This window comes from Symphalangus syndactylus, chromosome 17 (genome assembly GCF_028878055.3).
Source record: "Symphalangus syndactylus isolate Jambi chromosome 17, NHGRI_mSymSyn1-v2.1_pri, whole genome shotgun sequence".
Classification (NCBI taxonomy): Eukaryota; Metazoa; Chordata; class Mammalia; order Primates; family Hylobatidae; genus Symphalangus; species Symphalangus syndactylus.
In genome coordinates, this window is record NC_072439.2 from 95,293,070 (window position 1) to 95,317,768 (window position 24,699).

The 24,699-nt window shown below is 55.4% G+C and overlaps 1 protein-coding gene and 1 pseudogene across 5 annotated transcripts in view; one reads left to right on the top strand and one right to left on the bottom strand.

Moving 5' to 3' along the window:
- Positions 1–24,699, bottom strand: part of ATP13A4 (ATPase 13A4) — a 211,954-nt gene that overhangs the window by 186,646 nt on the left and 609 nt on the right. For all 5 annotated transcript variants that reach the window (XM_063621985.1, XM_063621984.1, XM_063621983.1 and 2 more), the window contains exon 2: positions 782–968. In XM_063621985.1, coding sequence (XP_063478055.1) covers positions 782–810 — 29 coding nt within the window. In that variant the 5' untranslated portion in view covers positions 811–968. The remainder of the gene's footprint in view (positions 1–781; positions 969–24,699) is intronic.
- On the top strand, positions 2,891–4,081 carry LOC134732855 (serine/threonine-protein phosphatase 4 regulatory subunit 2-like; annotated as a pseudogene).

The window sequence follows — 24,699 nt, forward strand, 5'->3', positions numbered from 1 at the left end:
AATGCATCTCACTGCAGCAGTTGGTACAGCTGGAGCAAGGCTTCAGTGTGAATGCTGACAATGGGTCACATGTTCTCAGTCAATAACATGTTAAATTAGCAGTCCCTGGTGCAGATTTTCTAATTAATTACTAGGATACCTGAAAAGACTTTCATATATATATAATATAGACATATATACTTACATATGTATACTTTTCTTTTTTTTTTTTTTTTTTTTTGACGGAGTTTTCCTCTTGTGGCCCAGGCTGGAGTGCAATGGCATGATCTCAGCTCACTGCAACCTCCCCCTCCAGGGTTCAAACGATTCTCCTGCCTCAGCCTCCAGAGTAGCTGGGATTACAGGTGCACACCACTATGCCCAACTAATTTTTGTATTTTTAGTAGAGATGGGGTTTTACCATGTTGGCCAAGATGTTCTCCATCTGCTGACCTTGTGATCCGCCCACCTCAGCCTCCCAAAGTGTTGCGATTACAGGCGTGAACCACCGCACCCGGCCATATGTATACTTTTATATATGTATGTACATATAATATATACATGTATATACTTATAAGTATATGTTAATAATATATACATATATATTATATATATAATACATATATATTATGAATCATGCTTTTATGAATCATGCTTTTGGTGTCATGTCTAAGAAGTTTTCGCCTAACCCCAGGCCATACAAATTTTCCCGTGTTTTTACCTAAGGGTTTGTTAGCGTTATGTTCTCCATTTAGGCCTTTAATAAATGTTGAGTAATATTTTGTGTCAGCCATAGCCATACCTTTCTCCATCTCTCAGTATCGGGGGCATTTGCAGCTCCCAGTGCCCCGTGCTGTTCCCGTCTTCTTGATCTGCTCTTCCTGTGAGTTTCAGGGCTTTTCTTAGTGCTGGCGCTGTCCTGGTCCATCAGGGGGTCCCATGAGCTTGTCCGTGTGGGAAGGTCAGGACGGTGATGTTGACGGGATGCCCTGTGAGTCAAGAGGAGGTGCTGACGGGGGATTCTATGTAGGAGAGAGGTGTTTGGTTTCCCGGATGGGGCAGACTTGAGAGGGGACAAACTTGAGAAATGCCACCAATGAGTAGCCCAGGAAGAGCAGGTCTCGGACCGCCCAGCCATGTGGGAGCCAAACGTGGATGTGTCAGTGGCCATGCCAGGAGGTAAACCCTCAACCAAGGGCCTCTGGGTGTCCAAGGCCAAGTCTTGTTCAAGAGGTGCATTCAGCTGAGCCAACCACGGCAGAAATGCATAAGGGAGATCCCATGGTTCCTCTGTTGAAATCCCCTGCTAATCCCACCTGACTCAGAGAAGGAGCCAAGTCCTCACAGCAGCCTGCAACCCCCGCCTGACTCGGCCTCCTCTTGGCTCTGATTCTCTGTACCCTTCTATCCCTCTCTGTCTCTTCTCCCATCAGAGAGGAGATCTGGCACGTTTATCCTGGTGGATTCAAACCCATCTTTGCCACACAGATAGTCACCGGAATGAATAGGTATAATCTACAAAGAGTCCTTTTGAAAAAGAAAAAGGCAGGCCGGGCATGGTGGCTCATGCCTGTAATCCCAGCACTTTGGGAGGCTGAGGTGGGAGAATCACCTGAGGTCAGGAGTTTCAGACCAGCCTGGACAACATGGTGAAATCCCATCTCTAGTAAAAATATAAAAATAGCTGGGCATGGGGGCACGTGCCTGTAATCCCAGCCACTTGGGAGGCTGAGGCAGGAGAATCATTTGAACCCAGAAAGTGGAGGTTGCAGTGAGCTGAGATCGCGCCACCGCACTCCAGCCTGGGTGACAGAGTGAGACTCCGTCTCAAAAACATAATAATAGGAATAATAAAGGAAACGTGCAAAAACTCAAACAACTTCACAGAAACTGGGCAAAAGAGCTGAACCGGCCCTCCACAGAAGAGGAAATGTGGAGGAATGGCTAATGAAAACATAAAGAGGGGCTCAGCCTAACGGGGAGATATCACGTGACACCCACCAGACGGGCAAAAATCCCACCACCCAATCCATGCCGGTGTTGGAGAGAATGGAGAGAAGCAGGAACACCAGGCACTGATAAGAACGGTTGTGAAGTATATTTCTGTTATGCTTGTATATGAAAGAGTGTGTGTTGTGGGTTATGAGGAAAATTACATTTCTTACCTGGGATGAAATTTTAAAACTTGAAAGCTACTGACCAGAAGAAACTTGCACTTGTGTACAAAAGAAACGCCCAAGAACGTTCCCAACAAAACACAGTCCTAAGGGCCCCAACCTGGCCAAACACTCATCCACAGGAAGATGAAGACATTTCCCATGTTCCCCTCAGACGACGGGAGATCACGCAGCAACGAAATGAACCATGTCAGTGTGGGTGGGTCTCAGGGAGAGAATGGAGGAAAAAACAGACACAGAGCAGATGCTCAGAGCCACGCAGTGTAGGGGCAGCCACGCAGGAGAATTTCCTCACATCAAAGTTCAAAACCACAGCCGAGACAACAGAGCAACACCCTGCCTCAAAAAGAAAACAAAGTTCAAAAACTAAATGGAACATTTTTTAGGGATGTACACACACGGTGAAAGAAACGTACTATGAAGGAAAGTGTGGGAATAATAAAGGCTAAAGCAGGATGTGATTCCCTCCGTAGGAGAAGGGAAGGGACCGGGACTCAGGCAGGGCCTCCAGGGAGCATCCAAAGTTATGTCTCTTGAGATTCTACTCCCTAAACTTGGTGGAGGTCTTCTGTGTCCAACGTGTCAATATTCTGAATACCTTACCCATACTGTACAAATGCTTTATTTCTACTCAATATTTAGAAGACAGTTATAAACAAGATGCATTAAATAGCAAGGTAGCAGATGAACATCAGGAAGGAACATCCAGGAGGTTCCATCCACGGAACCTCACCATGGATACTCTTGTGATCAAGGGCCTGGTCTCCCCTCAAGACACGGTCACAGATCAGAGGCCACACCATCATTGCAGTGGAGCAGGCCAGCTGGGACAGGGTCCTTCTGTGGCACCTGCTGCATCACCAGGCTGTGTGAACGGACTCAATTGCCAGAACTCACAGAACAGCAGTATGAGCACAAAAACCTCACAGGAAAAATGGTAAGTTCTAAGTTTCTCCATTAACAGTAACTCTCAGATTAATCTCTGTCATCCATCGCTTCTCCAAGAGATAACTTTTTAGGTTGACGTGCCAGGCGCCATGTTGGAGGGTTGGTGGTAGCGGCTTGGGGAGGTGCTCGCTCTGTCGGTCTCACTCTCTCACACGCTTCCCCTGGCTCCCTTCATTCCCCCCCACCCCACTTGCCCTGCATGCTGGAGTGTGTGCGAGGGAGTGGGAGGACGTCGGGGGTGGGGGGAGGCGTTCTGGTCCCCAAGAGACCCGCGGAGGGAGGCGGAGGCCGTGAGGGACTCCGGGAAGCCACGGACGTCGAGGGGCTCCAGGAGGCGCTGGAAGATTTTGAGAAGAGGGGGAAAAAGAAAGCTTCTCCTGTCCTGGATCAGTTTCTTTGTCATGTAGCCAAGACTGGAGAAACAGATTCAGTGGTCCCAATTTAAAGACTATTTTATTTTCAAACAGGAGAAAGTGATGGATGATTTCAGAACTTCAGCTCCTGAGGCAAGAGGTTCTCCCAACCCTAATGTCGAATATATTCCCTTTGATGAAATGAAGGAAAGAATATCGAAAATTGTCACTGGATTTAAGGTATCCCTTTTACTATTCAGTGACTAGGTGAATTGTTAACAGATCCAAGGAGAAACTATACAGGAACAGACAAACTTCTCAGAGGAGTCGAAAAGAATGTGATGGTTGTTAGCTGTGATTATCCTTCTGCAGAGAAAAACAATTCCAATAGTTTAAATTGAATGAATGGTGTTATGTTTCCTGGAAATGCACCAAGCTATACTGAGAGGTCTAATATAAATGGGCCTGGGACACCCAGGCCACTTAATCAACGAAAGGTTTGTCAGCCCCCAGCAGCTGGAGACCTGGCGGGGAGCTGATGTTCCAGTTTGAGGGCCATGCAGCTGGATACCCGGTGGGAAGCTGAAGTTCCAGTTTCAGGGCCGTGAAGCTGGAGACCCGGTGGGGAGCTAATATTCCAGTTTGAGGGCCATGCAGCTGGAGACCTAGGAAGGAGCTGATGCTCCAGTTTGAGGGCCGTGAAGCTGGAGACCCGGTGGGGAGCTCATGTTCAATTCTGAGGGCCTTGCAACTGGAGACTTGAGGGTAGACAATGTTGCAGTTTGAGGGCCGTGCAGCTGGAGACCCGGGTGGGAACAGATGTTCCGGTTTGGGAGCGATGCAGCTGGAGGCACTGCGGGGAGCAGATGTTCCAGTTAAATGTTCCTCTCTGGGTCTCCAGGTGCACAGCCATCAAACTGGAACATCAGCTCCCCGGCCCTCAAACTGCAACTGGAATATCAGCTCAACATCAGCTCCTCTCCAGGTCTACGGCTGCAAGACCCTCAAACCGGAACATCAGTTCCTCCCCAGGTCTGCGGCTGCAAGACCCTCAAATAGGAAAATCAGTTCCTCGCCGGGTCTGTGGCTACAAGACCCTCAAACCAGAACATCATCAGCTCCTCCACAGGTCCGCGGCTGCAAGAGCCTCGAACCGGAACATCAGCTCCTCCCCGGGTCCGCGGCTGCGAGAACCTCAAACCAGAACATCAGCGCCTCCCTGGGTCCGCGGCTGCGAGACCCTCAAACTGGAACATCAGCTCCTCCCCGGGTCCGCGGCGGCAAGACACCCAAACCGGAACATCAGCTCCTCCCCGGGTCCGCGGCTGAAAGACCCCAAAAGCGGAACATCAGCTCCTCCCGGGTTTGCGGCTGGAAGACCCCAAAACCGGAACATCAGCTCCTCCCCGGGTCTGTGGCTGCAAGACCCCCAAAGCGAAACATCAGCTCCTCCCCAGGTCTGCGGCTGCAAGACCCCTATAACCGGAACAGCTCATCCCCTGGTCTGCCACTGCAAGACTCTCAAACCGAAACATCAGCTCCTCCCTGGGTCTGCGGCTGCAAGACCCCCAAACCAGAACATCAGCTCCTCCTGGGGTCCGTGGCTGCAAGATCCCCAAACTGGAATATCAGCTGCTTCCTGGGTCCACGGCGGCAAGGTCCCCAAACCAGAACCTTAGTTCCTCCCTGAGTCCACGGCTGCAAGACCCCCAAATCAGAACATCACCTCCTCCCCGGGTGCGCGGCTGCAAGACCCTCAAACCGGATAATCAGCTCTTCCCCTGGTCCGTGGATGCAAGACCCTCAAAACGAAACATCAGCTCCTCCCCGGGTCCGCGGCTGCAAGAACCCCAAAGCGGAACATCAGCTGCTGCCCAGATCTGCGGCTGCAAGACCCCCACACCAGAACATCAGCTCCTCCCGGGGTCTGCGGCTGCAAGACCCCCAAACCGGAACATCAGCTCCTCCCCGGGTCTGCAGCTGCAAGACCCTCAAACCGGAACATCAGCTTCTCCTCGGTTCTGCGGCTGTAAGACCCTCAAACCCGAACATCAGCTCCTCACCGGGTCTGCGGCTGCAAGACCCTCACACCAGAATATCAGCTCTTCCCCGGGTCCGCGGCTTCAAGACCGTCAAACTGGAACATCACCTCCTCCCCGGGTCCATGGCTGCAAGATACTGAAACCGGAACATCAGCTCCTCCCTGGGTCCACGGCTGCAAGACCCCCAAACCGGAACATCAGCTCCTCCCCGGGTCCGCGGCTGCAAGACCTCCAAAACGCAACATCATCTCCTCCCCGGGTCTGCGGGGGCAAGACCCCCAAACTGGAACATCAGCTCCTCCCCAGGTCCACAGCTGCAAGACCCCAAAACCAGAACATTAGCTCCTCCCGGGTTCCCTGGCAGCAAGACCCCAAAACCGGAACATCAGCTCCTCCCAGGGTATGCGGCTGCAAGACCCCCAAACAGGCACATCAGCTACTCCCCAGTTCCGCGGCTTCAAGACCCCCAAACCGAAACATCAGCTCCTAACTGGGTCAGCGAATGGAAGACCCTCAAACCGGAAGATCAGCTCCTCCCCGGGTCTGTGGCTGCAAGACCCTGAAAACAGAACAACAGCTTATCCCCAGGTCTGCGGCTGCACAACCCGCAAACCGGAACATCAGCTCCTCCCCAGGTCTGTGGCTGCAACACCCCCAAACCGGAACATCAGGTCCTCCCTGGGTGTGCGGCTCCAAGACGCCCAAACTGGAACATCAGCTTCTCCCTGGGTCCGCGGCTACAAGACCCCAAAACCGGAACATCAGCTCCTCCCTGGGTCCGCGGCCACAAGACCCCAAAACCGGAACATCACCTCCTCGCTGGGTCTGCAGCCGCAAGACACCGAAACCGGAACATCAGCCCCTCCCCGGGTCCGTGGCTGCAGGATCCCCAAACAGGAACATCAGCTCCTCCCTGGGTCCGCGGCCACAAGACCCCAAAACCGGAACATCAGCTCCTCCCCGGGTCTGCGGCTGCAGGACCCCCAAACCGGAACATCAGTTCCTCCCCGGGTCTGCGGCTGCAAGACCCCCAAAGCGAAACATCAGCTGCTCCCCGGGTCTGCGGCTGCAAGACCCCCAAAGCGAAACATCAGCTGCTCCCCGGGTCTGCGGCTGCAAGAGCCCCCCAAACTGGAACATCAGCTACTCTGTGGGTCTGCTGCTGCACAACCTTCAAACCGAAAAATCACCTCCTTCCTGGGTCTGTGCCAGCAAGACTCTCGAACCGGAACATCATCCCCTCCCCAGGTCAGTGGCTGCACGACCCTCAACTGAAACATCAGCTCCTCCCCATGTCAGTGGCCGCACGACTCCAAAACCGGAACATCAGCTCCTCCCCGGGTCTGCGGCCGCAAGACCCCCAAACCAGAACATCAGCTCCTCCCCGGGTCTGCGGCTGCAATACTCCAAAACAGGAACATCAGCTCCTCCCCAGGTATGCGGCTGCAAGACGCCCAAACCGGAACATCAGCTCCCCGCCGGGTCTCCAGCTGAATGGCCCTCAAACTGGAACATCGACTTACCACCAGATCTCCAGCTGCATGGCCCTCAAACTGGAACATCAGCTCCCCACAGGGTCTCCAGCTGCACAGCTCTCAAACAGGAACACCAGCTCCCCACAGGGTCTCCAGCTGCAGGGCCCTCAAATTGCAACATCAGTTCCCCTCTGGGTCTCCAGGTGCACCGCCTCAAACTGCAACATCAGCTCCCCGCTGGGTCTCCAGCAGCACAGCCCTCAACCTGGAACATCAGCTCCCCCCGGGGTCTCCAGTTCCACGGCCCTCAACCTGCAACACTGGCTCCCCACCGGGTCTCCAGCTGCACGGCACTCAAACTGGAACATCAGCTCCCCACTGGGTCTCCAGCTGCACGGCCCTCAAACTGGAACATCAGCTCCCCGCTGAGTCTCCAGGTGCACGGTCCTCAAACTGGAATATCAGCTCAATGCCAGGTCTCCAGCTGCACAGCCCTCAAATTGGAACATCAGCTCCCTGCCGGGTCTCCAGCTGCACGGCCCTCAAACTGCAACATCAGCTCCCCCGCGGGACTCCAGCTGCACAGCCCTACAACTGGAACATCAGCTCCCCCCGGGTCACCAGCTGCACAGACCTCAAACTTGAACATCAGCTCCCCGCCGGGTCATCCTGCACGGCCCTCAAACTGGATCATCAGCTCCACCCCTAGGTCTCCAGCAGCACGGTCCTACAACTGCAACATCAGCTTCCCCCCCGGGTCTCCAGCTGCACAGCCCTACAACGGGAACATCAGCTCCCTCCCAGGTCTCCAGCTGCACGGCCCTCAAACTGGAACATCAGCTCCCCGGCCCTCAAACTGCAACTGGAATATCAGCTCAACATCAGGTCCTCTCCAGGTCTGCAGCTGCAAGACCCTCAAACCAGAACATCAGCTCCTCGCCGGGTCTGCGGCTGCACGACCATCAAACCGGAACATCAGCTCCTCCCCGGGTCTGCAGCTGCACGGCCCTCAAAGCAGAACATCAGCTACTCGCCGGGTCTGCGGCTGCACCACCCTCAAACCAGAACATCAACTCCTCCCCTGGTCCGCAGCTGCAAGACCCCCAAACCAGAACATCAGCTCCTCCCGGGGTATGCCGCTGCAGGACCCTCAAACCGGAACATCAGCCCCTCCCCGGGTCAGGGGTTGCACGACACTCAAAACGGAACGTCAGCTCCTTCCCGGGTCTGCAGCTGCACGACTCTCAAACTGGAACATCAGCTCCTCCCCAGGTATGTGGCTGCACGACCCTAAAATTGGAACATCAGTGCCTCTCCGGGTCTGCAGCTGCAAGACCCTCAAACCGGAACATCAACTCCTCCCCGGGTCCACGGCTGCAAACCCTCAAACAGCTCCTCACTTCCCAGACGGGGCGGCCCGGCAGAGGCGCTCCTCACTTCCCAGACGGGGCGGCCGGGCAGAGGCGCTCCTCACTTCCCAGACGATGGGTGGCCGGGCAGAGGCGCTCCTCACTTCCCAGATGATGGGTGGCCGGGCAGAGGTGCTCCTCACTTCTTCCCAGACGGGGCAGCTGGGCAGAGGTGCTCCTCAATTCCCAGACGGGGCGGCCGGGCAGAGGCGCTCCTCAATTCCCAGATGGGGCGGCCGGGCAGAGGCGCTCCTCACTTCCCAGACAATGGGTGGCCGGGCAGAGGCGCTCCTCACTTCCCAGACGATGGGTGGCCGGGCAGAGGTGCTCCTCACTTCCCAGACGATGGGTGGCCGGGCAGACGTGCTCCTCACTTCCCAGACGGGGCGGCCGGGCAGAGGCGCTCCTCACTTCCCAGACGATGGGTGGCCGGGCAGAGGCGCTCCTCACTTCCCAGATGATGGGTGGCCGGGCAGACGTGCTCCTCACTTCCCACACGGGGCGGCCGGGCAGAGGCGCTCCTCACTTCCCAGACGATGGGTGGCCAGGCAGAGGCGCTCCTCACTTCCCAGACGATGGGTGGCCGGGCAGAGGTGCTCCTCACTTCCCAGACGGGGTGGCCGGGCAGAGGCGCTCCTCACTTCCCAGATGGGGCAGCTGGGCAGAGGCGCTCCTCACTTCCCAGACGATGGGTGGCTGGGCAGAGGCGCTCCTCACTTCCGAGACGATGGGTGGCCGGGCAGAGGCACTCCTCACTTCCCAGACGGGGTGGCCGGGCAAAGGCGCTCCTCACTTCCCAGATGGGGTGGCCGAGCAGAGGTGCTCCTCACTTCCCAGACAGGGCGGCCGGGCAGAGGCACTCCTCACTTCCCAGACGATGGGTGGCCAGTCAGAGGCGCTCCTCACTTCCCAGACGATGGGTGGCCAGGCAGAGGCGCTCCTTACTTCCCAGATGGGGCAGCCGGGCAGAGGCGCTCCTCACTTCCCAGACGATGGGTGGCCAGTCAGAGGCGCTCCTCACTTCCCAGACGATGGGTGGCCAGGCAGAGGCGCTCCTTACTTCCCAGATGGGGCAGCCGGGCAGAGACGCTCCTCACTTCCCAGACGATGGGTGGCCGGACAGAGGCGCTCCTCACTTCCTCCCAGACGGGCGGCCGGGCAGAGGCACTCCTCACTTCCCAAACGATGGGTGGCTGGGCAGAGACGCTCCTCACTTCCCAGACGATGGGTGGCCGGGCAGAGGCGCTCCTCACTTCCCAGACGGGGTGGCCGAGCAGAGGCGCTCCTCACTTCCCAGACGGGGTGGCGGCCGGGCAGAGGCGCTCCTCACCCATCGTCTGGGAACTGAGGAGCGCCTCTGCCCGGCCGCCACCCCGTCTGGGAAGTGAGCGTCTCTGCCCGGCCACCCCGTCTGGGAAGTGAGGAGCGCCTCTGCCCGATCACCCCGTCTGGGAAGAAGTGAGGAGCGCCTCTGCCCGGCCGCCCCGTCTGGGAAGAAGTGAGGAGCGTCTCCGCCCGGCCGCCCGTCTGGGAAGAAGTGAGGAGAGCCTCCGCCCGGCCGCCCCGTCTGGGAAGTGAGGAGCGCCTCCGCCCGGCCGCCCAGCGTCTGGGAAGTGAGGAGCGCCTCCGCCCGGCCGCCCAGCGTCTGGGAAGTGAGGAGCGCCTCCGCCCGGCCGCCCAGCGTCTGGGAAGTGAGGGGCGCCTCCGCCCGGCCGCCCAGCGTCTGGGAAGTGAGGGGCGCCTCTGCCCGGCCTCACGGTCTGGGAAGTGAGGGGCGCCTCCGCCCGGCCGCCCCGTCTGGGGGGTGAGGGGCGCCTCCGCCCGGCCACCCATCGTCTGGGGGGTGAGGGGCGCCTCCGCCCGGCCACCCATCGTCTGGGGGGTGAGGGGCGCCTCCGCCCGGCCACCCATCGTCTGGGGGGTGAGGGGCGCCTCCGCCCGGCCACCCATCGTCTGGGGGGTGAGGGGCGCCTCCGCCCGGCCGCCCATCGTCTGGGGGGTGAGGGGCGCCTCCGCCCGGCCACCCATCGTCTGGGGGCTGAGGGGCGCCTCTGCCCGGCCGCCCCGTCTGGGAAGTGAGGGGCGCCTCTGCCCGGCCACCCATCGTCTGGGAAGAGAGGAGCGCCTCTGCCCGGCCGCCCCGTCTGGGAAGAAGTGAGGAGCGCCTCTGCCCCGCCGCCCCGTCTGGGAAGAAGTGAGGAGCGCCTCTGCCCGGACGCCCCGTCTGGGAAGTGAGGAGCGCCTCTGCCCGGCCGCCCCGTCTGGGAAGTGAGGAGCGCCTCTCTCCGGCCGCCCCGTCTGGGAAGTGAGGAGCGCCTCTGCCCGGCCACCCATCGTCTGGGAAGTGAGGAGCGCCTCTGCCCGGTCACCCATCGTCTGGGAAGTGAGGAGCGCCTCTGCCCGGCCACCCATCGTCTGGGAAGAGAGGAGCGCCTCTGCCCGGCCGCCCCGTCTGGGAAGAAGTGAGGAGCGCCTCTGCCCGGCCACCCCGTCTGGGAAGAAGTGAGGAGCGCCTCTGCCCGGCCGCCCCGTCTGGGAAGAAGTGAGGAGCGCCTCTGCCCGGCCGCCCCGTCTGGGAAGAAGTGAGGAGCGCCTCTGCCCGGACGCCCCGTCTGGGAAGTGAGGAGCGCCTCTGTCCGGCCGCCCCGTCTGGGAAGTGAGGAGCGCCTCTGTCCGGCCGCCCCGTCTGGGAAGAAATGAGGAGCGCCTCTGCCCGACCGCCCCGTCTGGGAAGTGAGGAGCGCCTCTGCCCGGCCACCCATCGTCTGGGAAGTGAGGAGCGCCTCTGCCCGGCCACCCATCGTCTGTGAAGTGAGGAGCGCCTCTGCCCGGCCGCCACCCCGTCTAGGAAGAAGTAAGGAGCGTCTCTGCCCGGCCGCCCATCGTCTGGGAAGTGAGGAGCGCCTCTGCCCGGCCGCCCCGTCTGGGAAGTGAGGAGCGCCTCTGCCCGGCGGCCCCGTCTGGGATGTGGGGAGCGCCTCTGCCCGACCGCCCCATCTGGGAGGTCTACCACGGGGGCCAGAAGCAATGTGGGGGCTGGACGTGGTGGCTCACGCCTGTAGTCCCAGCGCTCTGGGAGGCCGAGGCGGGTTGATCACTTCAGGGTAGGAGTTCGAGACCAGCCTGGCCAACATGGCAAAACATATGAAAAATACAACAGACAAAACAACCAACCAACCCAGCGACAACAAAACAGAGTTAAAAGAGCTCTACTTGCCAGCTCCTGCATTATACACAAGCAGAAAGGAAGAAAGATGAGCTAAGGATCCTGGAAAGCAGGAAATCCAATTGTTGTTCTGGATTCTAAACATTACCTGTGTGGCCTTGGATAAACTTGAATCTTTTCATATGTAAAACAAAGGAAGTTGAATTAAGTTATTTCTAACCAAAAAAAAAAAAACAACCCTCAAACCGCAACATCAGCTCCTCCACGGGTCTGCGGCTGTAAGACCCTCCAACCGGAACATCAGCTCCTCCCCGGGTCCAAGGCTACAAGACGCCCAAACCGGAACATGAGCTCCTGCCCGTGTCCGCGGCTGTAGGACCGTCCAACCGGAACATCAGCTCCTCCACGGGTCTGCGGCTGCAAGACCCTCAAACCCTCGGGTCTGTAAGACCCTCAAACCCAAACATCAGCACCTCCCTGGTCTCGGGCTGTGAGACCCTCAAAGCGGAACATCAGCTCCTCACCGGGTCTGCAGCTGCAAGGCACCCAAAGCAGAACATCAGCTCCTCCCCGGGTCCGCGGCTGCAAGACCCCCAAACAGGAACATCACCTCGTCCCCGGGTCCACGGCTGCAAAACCCTCAAACCGGAACATCAGCTCCTTCCTGAGTCGCAGCTGCAAGACCCTCAAACCGGAACATCTGCTCCTCCACGGCTCCACGGCTGCAAGACTCTCAAACCGGAACATCAGCTCCTGTCCAGGTCTGCGGCTGCAAGACCCTCAAACCGGAACATCAGCTCCTCCCCGGGTCTGCCGCTGCACGACCCTCAAACTGGAACATCAGCTCCTCCCCTGCTCTGCGGATGCACAACCCTCAAACTGGAACATCAGCTCCTCCCCTGGAATGCGGCTGCACAACCCTCAAACTGGAATATCTGCTCTTCCCCGGGTCTGCGGCTGCACTACCCTCAAACTGGAACATTGGCTCCTCCCCGGGTTTTCGGCTGCATGAACCTCAAACTGAAACACCGGCGCCTCTCGGGGTCTGCGGCTGCAAGATCCTCAAACGACAACATCAGCTCCTCTCCAGGTCTGTGGCTGCACGACCCTCAATGTAGAACATTGGCACCTCCCCGGGTCTGCGGCTGCAAAACCCTCAAACAGGAACATCCGCGCCACGGGTCTGCGGCTGCAAGACCCTGAAACCGGAACATCAGCTCCTCCCCAGGTCCATGGCTGCAGGACCGTCCAACTGGAACATCGGCTCCTTCACGGGTCTGTAAGACCCTCAAACCCGAATATCAGCTCCTCCCTGGTCTGCAGCTGCAAGACCCTCAAAGCAGAACATCAGCTCCTCCCCAGGTCTGCGGCTGCAATACTCCAAAACAGGAACATCAGCTCCTCCCCGGGTCTGCGGCTGCAAGACCCCCAGTCCGGAACATCAGCTCCTCCCCGGGTCTGCGGCTGCAAGACCCTCAAACCGGAACTTCAGCTCCTCCCCGGGACTGCAGATGCAAGACCTTCAAACTGGAATATCAGCTCCTCCACCGGTGCGCGGCTGCACCATCCTCAAACCGGAACATCAGCTCCTCCTCAGGTCCATGGCTGCACCACCCTCAAACCGGAACATCAGCTCTTACCCGGGTCTGCGGCTGCACGACCCTCAAACTGGAACATCAGCTCTTCCCCGGATCTGCAGGTACACGACCCACAAACTGGAACATCAGCTCCTCCCCTGGTCTGCGGCTGCACGACCCTCAAACTGGAATATCTGCTCTTCCCCAGGTCTGCGGCTGCACTACCCTCAAACTGGAACATCGGCTTCTCCCTGGGTTTTTGGCTGCACGAACCTCAAACTGAAACACCGGCGCCTCTCAGGGTCTGCAGCTGCAAGATCCTCAAACTACAACATCGGCTCCTCTCCAGGTCTGCGGCTGCACGACCCTCAATGTAGAACATTGGCACTTCTCTGGGTCTGCAGCTGCAAAACCCTCAAACAGGAACATCCGCACCTCCACAGGTCTGCGGCTGCAAGACCCCGAAACCAGAACATCAGCTCCTCCCTGGTCGTGGCTGCAAGACCCTCAAACCGGAACATCAGCTCCTCCCCGGGTCTGCGGCTGCAAGACCCTCAAACCGGAACATCAGCTCCTCCCCGGGTCCGCGGCTGCAAGACCCTCAAACCGGAACATCAGCACCTCCTCGGGGCCGCGGCTGCAAGACCCTCAAACCGGAACATCAGCTCCTCCTCGGGGCCGCGGCTGCAAGACCCTCAAACCGGAACATCAGCACCTCCTCGGGGCCGCGGCTGCAAGACCCTCAAACCGGAACATCAGCTCCTCCCCGGGTCTGCGGCTGCATGACCCTCAAAGCAGATCAGCTCCTCGCCGGGCCTGCGGCTGCACGACCCTCAAACTGAAACATCAGGTCCTCCACTGGTCTGCGGATGCAAGACCCTCAAACCGGAACATCAGCTCCTCCCCAGGTCTGCGGCTGCACGACCATCAAATTGGAAAATCAGCGCCTCCCAGGGTCTGCGGCTGCACGACCCTCAAACTGGAACATCAGCTCCTCCCCTGGTCTGCGGCTGCACGACCCTCAAACTGGAACATCAGCTCTTCCCCGGATCTGCGGGTACACGACCCTCAAACTGGAACATCAGCTCCTCCCCTGGTCTGCGGCTGCACGACCCTCAAACTGGAACATCAGCTCTTCCCTGGATCTGCGGGCACACGACCCTCAAACTGGAACATCAGCTCCTCCCCTGGAATGCGGCTGCACGACCCTCAAACTGGAATATCTGCTCTTCCCCGGGTCTGCAGCTGCACTACCCTCAAACTGGAACATTGGCTCCTCCCCGGGTTTTCGGCTGCATGAACCTCAAACTGAAACACCGGCGCCTCTCAGGGTCTGCGGCTGCAAGATCCTCAAACGACAACATCAGCTCCTCTCCAGGTCTGTGGCTGCACGACCCTCAATGTAGAACATTGGCACCTCCCCGGGTCTGCGGCTGCAAAACCCTCAAACAGGAACATCCGTGCCTCCACGGGTCTGCGGCTGCAAGACCCTGAAACCGGAACATCAGCTCCTCCCTGGGTTTGCGGCTGCAAGACCGTCAAACCGGAACATCAGCTCCTCCCCAGGTCCGCAGCTGCAAGACCCTCAAACCGGAACATCAGCTCCTCCCTGGGTCCGCGGCTGCAAGACCCTCAAACCGGAACATCAGCACCTCCTCGGGTCCGCGGCTGCAAGACCCTCAAATCGGAATATCAGCTCCTCCCCGGGTCCGCGATTGCACCGCCCTCAAACCGGAACATTGGCTCCTCCCCGGGTCCGTGGCTGCAAGACCCCAAAACCAGAACATCAGCTCCTCCCTGGGACTGCGGATGCAAGACCCCCAAACCGGAACATCAGCTCCTCCCCGGGTCCGCGGCTGCAAGACCCTCAAACCAGAACATAAGCTCCTCCCCGGGTCCGCAGCTGCAATACCCTGAAACCGGAACATCAGCTCCTCCAAGGGTCTGTGGCTGCAAGACCCTCAAACCAGAACATCAGCTCCTCCCCAGGTCTGCAGCTGCAATACCCTGAAACCGGAACATCGGCTCCTCCAAGGGTCTGTGGCTGCAAGACCCTCAAACCGGAACATCAGCTCCTCCGCGGGTCTGCGGCTTCAAGACCCTCAAACCAGAACATCAGCTCCTCCCCGGGTCCACAGCTGCAAGACCCTGAAACCGGAACATCAGCTCCTCCCCAGGTCCATGGCTGCAGGACCGTCCAACTGGAACATCAGCTCCTTCACGGGTCTGTAAGACCCTCAAACCCGAATATCAGCTCCTCCCTGGTCTGCAGCTGCGAGACCCTCAAAGCAGAACATCAGCTCCTCCCCAGGTCTGCGGCTGCAATACTCCAAAAAGGAAACATCAGCTCCTCCCCTGGTCTGCGGCTGCAAGACCCCCAATCCGGAACATCAGCTCCTCCCCAGGTCTGCGGCTGCAAGACCCTCAAACCGGAACTTCAGCTCCTCCCCGGGTCCGCAGATGCAAGACCCTCAAACTGGAATATCAGCTCCTCCACCGGTGCGTGGCTGCACCATCCTCAAACCGGAACATGAGCTCCTCCCTGGATCCGCGGTTGCAAGACCCAGAAACCGGAACATCAGCTCCTCCTCGGGTCCATGGCTGCACCACCCTCAAACCAGAACATCAGCTCTTACCCGGGTCTGCGGCTGCAAGACCCTCAATCCGGAACATCAGCTCCTCCCCGGGTCTGTGGCTGCAAGACCCCAAAAGCGGAACATCAGCTGCTCCCCAGGTCTGCGGCTGCAGGACCCTCAAACCGGAACATCAGCTCTTACCCGGGTCTGCGGCTGCAAGACCCCCAAACCGGAACATCAGCTCCTCCCCAGGTCTGCGGCTGCAAGACCCCCAAAGCGGAACATCAGCTGCTCCCCAGGTCTGCGGCTGCAAGACCCCCAAACCGGAACATCAGCTCCTCCCCGGGTCTGCGGCTGCAAGACCCCCAAAGCAGAACATCAGCTGCTCCCCAGGTCTGCGGCTGCAAGACCCCCAGAGCGGAACATCAGCTCCTCCCCGGGTCTGCAGCTGCAATACTCCCAAACGGGAACATCAGCTCCTTCCCAGGTCTGCGGCTTCAAGACCCCCAAACGGGAACATTAGCTCCTCCCCGGGTCTGCGGCTGCACGACCCTCAAACCGGAACATCAGTGCCTCCCCAGGTCTGCCACTGCACGACCCTCAAACCGGAACATCAGCTCCTCCCTGGGTCTGCGGCTGCACGACCCTCAAACTGGAACATCATCTCTTCCCCGTGTCTGCGGTTGCACGACCCTCAAACTGGATCATCAGCTCCTCTCCGGGAATGTGGCTGCACGACCCTCAAACTGGAACATCAGCTCTTCTCCGGGTCTGTGGCTACACGACCCTCAAACTGGAACATCAGCTCCTCCCTAGGTCTGTGGCTGCATGAACCTCAAACTGGAACATCGGCTCCTCCCCGGGTTTTTGGCTGCACGAACCTCAAACTGGAACACCGGCTCCTCTTAGGGTCTGCGGCTGCAAGATCCTCAAACTACAACATCGGCTCCTCCCCGGGTCTACAGCTGCAAAACCCTCAAACAGGAACATCCGCGCCTCCACAGGTCTGCGGCTGCAAGACCCTAAAACCGGAACATCAGCTCCTCCCCGGGTCTGCGCCTGCAAGACCCTGAAACCGGAACATCAGCTCCTCCACGGGTCTGCGCTTGCAAGACCCTTAAACCGGAACATCAGCTCCTCCCTGGGTCTGTGACTGCAAGATGCCCAAACCAGAACATCAGCTCCTTCCCGGGTCGCAGCTGCAAGACCCTCAAACTGGAACATCAGCTCCTCCACGGCTCTGCGGCTGCAATACTCTGAAACCAGAACATCAGCTTCTCCCCGGGTCCGCGGTTGCGGGACCCTCAAACCGGAACAACGGCTCCTCCCCGGTTCTACGGCTGCAAAGACCCTCAAACCGGAACATCAGCTCCTCCCTGGGTCTGCGGCTGCAAGATCCTCAAACCGGAACATCAGCTCCTCCCCAGGTCTTCGGCTGCAAGCCCCCAAACTAGAACATCGGCTCCTCTCCACATCTGCAGCTGCAAGATCCTCAAACTGGAACATCAGCTCCTCACCGGGTCTCCAGCTACACGGCCCTCAATCTACAACATCAATGCCTCTCAGGGTCTGCAGCTGCAGGGACCTCACGGTAGAACAGCAGCTACTCCCCGAGCTAGAACACCTCTCCCACCTGGATCTCCAGCTCCACGACCCTCACACAACAGCCACACCGGCTCCTTCATTTGTCTTCAGCTCCTCAACCTAAGACATCAGCGGCAGCACCGGCTCCTCCCTGGACTTCCAGCTCAATGACTCTCAGACTTAAAAGGCAGCACCTGTTGCTCCCCAAGGCCCCATCTCCACCACCCTCAGATTTGAACAGCGGTAGCACCAGCTCCTCTCCAGGTCTTCAGCCCCATGACCCTCCCGGAACAATCCCTTCTCATGAAATTCAGCAGTCATGAAAACTGCAGCCAAAGTAAATGAATAAATGTTTTGTTTTCAAATCGTTATCTCTTTTATGTTCATGAGTTAACTTTTCTACTTGCAATCTACTTATGTCCAATGTGAAACAGAAACGCACCATTTGAAATCACGTTTAAAAACTTCGTAGTATTTTTAAATAAAATCATCACACAGCTGTAGACGCGATCTTATTTCTCTCTCCCTGTGCAGAAGTCTTATGAAAATTCGAACTATGAATTTACTTTGTTGAGATTCCCAGAATACACATTAATCCCAACTGCTATTCCCCTCTTTAAAATCTTTTAACATATTCCCATCACCTGAGCATAAATGCCAGCTCCCATCCACAGCCCAAAGTGCCCAGCACGGCCCTGCCCTCTGCCCTGGTCTATGGTCTCCCCTCTGAAATGCCAGCACCATCCACAGCCCACAGTGCCCAGCACAGCCCTGCCCTCTGCTCTGGCCTCAGGTCTCTCCCCTGTGCCGTTCCCTTCCTGCCAGACAGGCCTCTGTCCGTTCCTCAAACCACACAGGCTCGGGCCCGACTCCAGGCCTTTGCCCTGCTGTGCCCTCTGCCTAGGGTGCCTTTCCCGGGCTCTGCATCCTCCTCTCAACCCGCTGAGCTCCAGCCTGCTGGTCGCCCCTCAGGTGGATGACCATACGGTGTCCTCTAGCCCCGCCGGCTTTTGCACAGGCTCTTCTCTGTGCCAGACACACACCCTATCGGGGTTTCATCTCTAAATACCATTCATCCTTGGAGTCTCCACTGAAATATCGCTCCCTGCCCACCCTCCTCACTTGGACTTAACCTTGGTTAGGTTGCCAACCCCCGTGTCCTGACGCCGGGAAGCTACATGCTCTCCTAGCACTCGGAACTTCCCAATTGCCACATTTTGCACACCCGTGGTTACTGTGTTAGGTTGGGGCACAAGTCATCGCGGTTTTTGCCATTACTATTAATGAACTGCAGCAGCGGCTCCTCCCCGTTTCTTCTTTTCTTTTTTTGCCATTCCTTTTAATGACTGCTGCACCAACCTATTAGAATCATTTATATTTATCCATCCATCATCTGCCTGCCCCTCTAGAAAGGAAGCCTCATGAGAATAGAGGCCAAATCTACTCAAATCACTCCACCTTCCCAGCACATTGTTTGTCAATAATCATTTACCAACTGACTGATAGGGAAATGCCTTCACTGTTGCTGGGATGAGGCACATGACACGCCCCTTTGAAAGTCAATTCCATGGACAGTTAGCATTTGCTCTTCACTCCTGCACCCGTGGCATGGCTGGGCTTAGGCTGATCTAGTCTGGGCTTGACTGCAGGCTAAGGACGGGAACCATGCCTGCTCCACACGCCTCTCATCCCGCAGCCAGAGCCGCTCTTCCCTGGGGCACGCGCATCTCGTGGGGAAAATCAAGAGCCTCAGAAGGCAGGCCTGGCAGTGCCCACACATTCCAGGCTTCTGCTTGTGCCGTGTCTGTGAAAATCTCACTGGCAGAAGCAAGTCACCCAGCCACGAGCAACACCTATGGGATGGATAAGTCCATCCACCCTCCCTCAGGCCCTGGCAAGGCTGTGGCTATGTCATACTCTTACGGGGGGAGTGAAAAATTGAGGCCCAACATTAAATCACCCATGGCAAGAAATGTCAGCCTCTGTCAGCACACTGGAATCATTCTTCATCAGCGGGTTTACCTGACTTCTCTTTGCAATGCTGTCTGCAGGTTTAGGCCAATGCTATTCCTCATGGAGGACAGAGAAGCCTCACTGGGCCTCCGTCTGTTGGGAAGAACAAGATATTAGCTTGGTGTAAAACCACCGCAAGCCCCAGGTGGACCTTGCCCTGTGAGACAGGAGAGGGGCAGAGAACTGTGGGAACTCAGGAAAGCTTGCGTCCCCAGCCCCTCCCGTGCATCCCCAGCCCCTCCCCTGTGACCCCAGCACCAGCCCTCTCCTCTGCTTCCCCATCTCTGCTTTGTTTTTTCATTTTCTTTCTTTCCTTCTGTTTTTTTTTTTTGAGACAGGGTCTGGCTCTGTCACTCAGGCTGGAGTGCAATGGCACGATCTCGGCTTACTGCAACCTTCACCTCCAGGGCTGAAGCAATTCTCCCTCCTCAGCCTCCCCAGTGGCTGGGACTACAGGTGCATGCCACCATACCCAGCTAATTTTTTTTTTTTTTTGTAGAGACAGGATTTGTCATGTTGCCCAGGCTGGTCTCAAATTCCTGAGCTCAAGTAGTCCTCCCACCTCAGCCTCCCAAAGTGCTGGGATTACAGGTGTGAGCCACCGAGTCCAACCTACTTTATTTTTCTCTACACTACTTGGAAACTTCTAATGTACTAAGGACACGTGTATTTTCTTTCTTTTTTGTCTTCCCTAGAACAGGAGCTTCATGTGGGCAGGTATTTTTGTTGATCTCATTTATCACCCTAGCCCCAGTGCCTGGAACAGGGTCTGGCACATGAATGGTGTGTTCTAATATTTTTGATAAATAAATGAAATATCCTACAAGAGAAAGCTAGTATCTGGAACTCACCCATCAACAGAATCTAAAAGCCAAAGACCTTTAGCCTGTTTCCACCATTGAACACACCCAACCCTGGAGAAGCCAGCAGAGGAAAAAGAGGAACAAAGGTGGGGAAGGGAGCAGGTGGTGCCCACCAAGTAAGGAACCCTGAGGCTTAGGCCGAACCTGAGCTGGAGAAGGGACTAATCTAGGAACTGGGTGTGAGATTAAAGTTTAGATTTATCTGGCCTGGATTTTGTAACACCTAAACAAAAGTTATTCTATTCTATTTTTTTTTTTTTTTTTGAGATGGAGTCTCACTGTCCCCCAGGCTGGAGTGCAGTGGCGCTATCTCAGCTCACTGCAACCTCTGCCTCCCGGGATCAAGTGATTCTCATGCCTCAGCCTCCCGAGTAGCTGGAATTACAGGCGCACACCACCATTCCCGGCTAATTTTGTATTTTTAGTAGAGATAGGGTTTCACCATGTTGGCCCCCTGGCTCACACCTGTAATCCCAGCACTTTGGGAGGCTGATATGGGCAGATCACGAGGTCAGGAGATCGAGACCATCCTGGCTAACACAGTGAAACCCCGTCTCTACTAAAAATACAAAAAATTAGCTGTGCATGGTAGCAGGTGCCTGTAGTCCCAGCTACTCAGGAGGCTAAGGCAGGAGAATCACTTGAACTCCAGATGCAGAGGTTGCAGTGAGCCAAGATCAATGCCATTGCACTCCAGCCTCAGTGACAAAGAGAGCCTCCATCTCAAAAACAAACAAACAAAAAACCTTCAAACGAATGTAAGAATTATTTTTTAAAGTACAGCTTTAAAAATGCCCCTTACAAATACATCAGTGTTATATTAAGGCAAACCCACTTCAGAAGCACAAACTTAATTTCTTATAATTCCAAGAAACATGTGAATGTTAAAAAAAACCCAAACACCTGAAAAGGGATCAAACTCAAGATAGTTTGTAACATTTTATTGCAAAAAGAAGGGCAGAGAACAGCCTTCTTCTTCATACCTGTTCACCGCAGTAATTTTTAGCAGCTCTCCTGTGCAAAGAATTCTAATCAATGATTCAGCGAACAGGCCACAAATACCTTCTCAGTGCGGTTTCACCTAGAATACAAGCACTCAGAAGCACAAATTTAACTGAAGTGAGAAACCCGGCCATTTTGTAGCTTCCGTTTTTCTACCAATAATACATTAATTTCTTGAAACAGCCTAAAATTTAGTTCTACTATCAAAACAGAAGCCCAATCTAGGAGAACAATTATTATACAAGTCAAACTAATTTCAATCATATTAGTATAGGAATTCAAATAGTACAGGCTAATAATTCATATTAGTAGAGGCGGGAGGATCACTTGGGCCTAGGAGTTTGAGACCAGCCTGGGAAAGACAGTGAGACTCCATCTCTTTTTTTTTTTTAAATAAAGAAATTCAGAGAGGAGAAGGAAGCGGATTGATATGTGTCTATCCAAGGACAAATTTTGTGTGTCTGTACATACAACACAATTATGAACCTTCCTCCACACAGCTCACAATCTAGTAGCGAGAGGGAACTACGAAAACATGAGCCCCCACAGTGAGGAAAAAGGCGCACATCAGAGAAAAGAAAAATGCTGCGATGATCCAATGGCAGGGGCAGCGCATATCCACTTTCTTTGTTTTTTTTGAGATGGGGTTTCGCTCTGTCTCCCAGGCTAGAGTGCAGTGGCTTGATCTCAGCTCAATGCAGCCTCAACCTCCCAGGCTCAAGTGATCTTCCCATCTCAGCCTCCCAAGTAGCTGGGACTGCAGGCGTGCACCACTACACTTGTTTAGATTTTGTAGAAACAGGCTCTCACAATGTTGCCAAGGCTGGCATCCTGAAGGGCAGGTGGGGCTTCATCCTACAGACATGAAAGGCAGAAGAAGCTCAGAGCCCAAAGCAAAGGGGTGGAGGACAAGGGCGTCTTCAGAACAGAGTGGCTCGGCTGAGACATCCAGTAGGATGCCACCAGGCAGAGGTGCGGTGGAGAAACAGGGCCACGGAGTGAATGCTCACACGTGAGGAGCAAACCACCACAGAACACGACAGAAACACGGTGTACTAAATCAGGCTTCAAATCGCAGCCCTGCAACTTGAGAGCTACCACAGGTAACCCAGAAAGGGAGCAGGGACAGCACCGCCCACTGCCTGAGGCTACGAGATGGACCAGAAACCTGTGCTTACTAACAACCTGCCTTATTCCAGAAGGAATTCAGGAAACACAAAGACACTCACAGTACAGCAAAATAAAGTAACTGTGAATCATGTTGGCTGAGGAGAAAGTGAAGAGTCTAAGACTATGTCATAAAGTTTACCTCTAAACTCTCATTACTGGCGAGCCACCAACGTGACTTTAAATTTTCTAGCAGCTAAATTGAAGAGGAAAATGTAATCAGGCAAACGGTTTATAAGATGCAAATAATACAGAACAGCCACCACAGTTGCTGAGAAGACGCGCAGCTCCAGCTCCCGGAGAAACAGGGTGGCCATCTCCTGGGGCTGCCCACAGCAGGCGTGTGAGCCCCAAAGCCAGCGTCTCTCAGGGTGAACCGTGACTACGGGCTTCATGGGGCCACATGCCTCCAGCACAAGCTGAGGAAATCTCCCAGGCCAATTCAAGGAACAGGGTCTCACAATGTTGCCCAGGCTGGTCTCAAACTCCTGGGCTCAAGCGATAGCCCTGCCTCGGCCTCCCAAAGTGTTGGGAGGTCAGACGTGAGCCACTGCACCTGGCCCCGCACGCACTTTATAGAGGAGGGCTTTGCATCCTGAAGGGCGGGTGGGGCTTCATTCTGCAGAGATGAAAGGCAGAGGAAGCTCAGAGACCAAGGCAAAAGGGGGCGCCTAAGTAAAGTGACTCCATTGGGGCCACGGTGAGAGGGTCCCGATACACAGCTTGGGTTAAGCCAGACACTGATTTCAAAGTATCTCAGGAATGGTGGACTCAGCACCTGTCAGGCAATTCTCTCTCTCAAGCAGGCTCCTGGTAGATATTTAGTACCAGCTGAAATCAAGATTATGTTCTGACTGACACTTGCTGATGGTTAAAGAGCTACATATGCTTTGAGGACCAGCTGAACTGGGGCAGGACTAACACCCTCTAGTGAAAATACGGGAACCCAAACACACAAGTCAGAGCAGGAGATGTCTCCCCCGAACCCCAAACAATAATGCTGACCTTGGATTTGGGTTAAGCGCCTAGCCCAGCGGTGTGAGTGTTCAGTACGTGGAAACCATCATCACCATCATCAGTTAATGGAAACCAGCAAAGCTTTGAGCTGGCTTCTTAGCCAAGAATACTGGTAGTGTATTAGCTACTACTAATACTCACAGCTGACAATTACTGAGCACTTGCTCTGTGCCAGGAATCACCGGAAGCACCTCGCATGCATTTCCTCAATATTCCCTCCCAGTAACCGCGAGGACACAAACCTGGTAGAGTCAGGACTGGAATCCAGGCAGGCCCCAAGCACTCCAGTGGAGCCTGCCAAGGTGGGCAGGCTATCATGCTAATGAGGTCCAGTATTTGACCACCACTCCTAGTTGAGCAAGTATGACAGAAAACCTAAAATCTAAAAATCTGAACAAATGCATGAAAAGCAGGCTGTTAAAATAGATCATAAATCTTGCATCACTCACTGGAAAACCACTCAAAATAAATGTCTCTGAAACATGGCCTCTGAGGAGGGCACTCCGTGTGGCTCGTATCACCCTGGTGACAAACCACTTGAATCTGGGTGGTCATCTGACCATATTTAACAGATGATGCACAGAGCCATTTGCATCCACTGTGGTCAACATTTAGGAAGTTTTAAGCTAAGATTTGCCAAATTGTAGCCTACTGGATTCCAGGTTCTCTTGACATCTCTTTCTAGTAGCCACATCTTGCACTTCCCGAGTATAAATGAACTGAGATGCAAATAAAAAAAGGAGGATTTAAGAATAATGAAAAGAGAAAAATCAAGAAAGCACAATCACTGGCGTAGAGATAACAGAATTTCTGAATTCCCTGAAAACAATCTATACAAATGCACGTGAAATAATACACCAGCATCTGTGGCCCACACGTCACATATTAGGAACTGATGTCATAAGGTAAACATGTGACTCTGAAAACACAAATCCTCACAAATCATTAGGCAGTAAGGCTGAATCCAGCACCGCCTACCCACAGCGCAGTGAGGCAGTGTCTAGCAGCCATAGTGCTCCCCGTGCCCCAATCCAGTCTCTGGCAACATCAGATACTTCCCACTAATAACAAGGAGCCTTTCAACATTTTCACATCATCTCAAAACTGACCCCTTTTCTAGCTTAAATGACACGGATCTGAAAGGCAAACTACACACAGAATCAGAAAAGATGACTGCCCCGAGGGATTACAGAAAAAGCAGCAGTCAGGTGTTCAATGAAGTAAAATGTATCCAATGATAGCTCAGGGGAGGGGGATCAATTGAGCTGAAATTGGCAAGAACGTAACTCCAGGGAGCTCACAACACGCAAGGACCCGGATTTTCCGCTGCCTGAACGCCCAGTATTCGCAC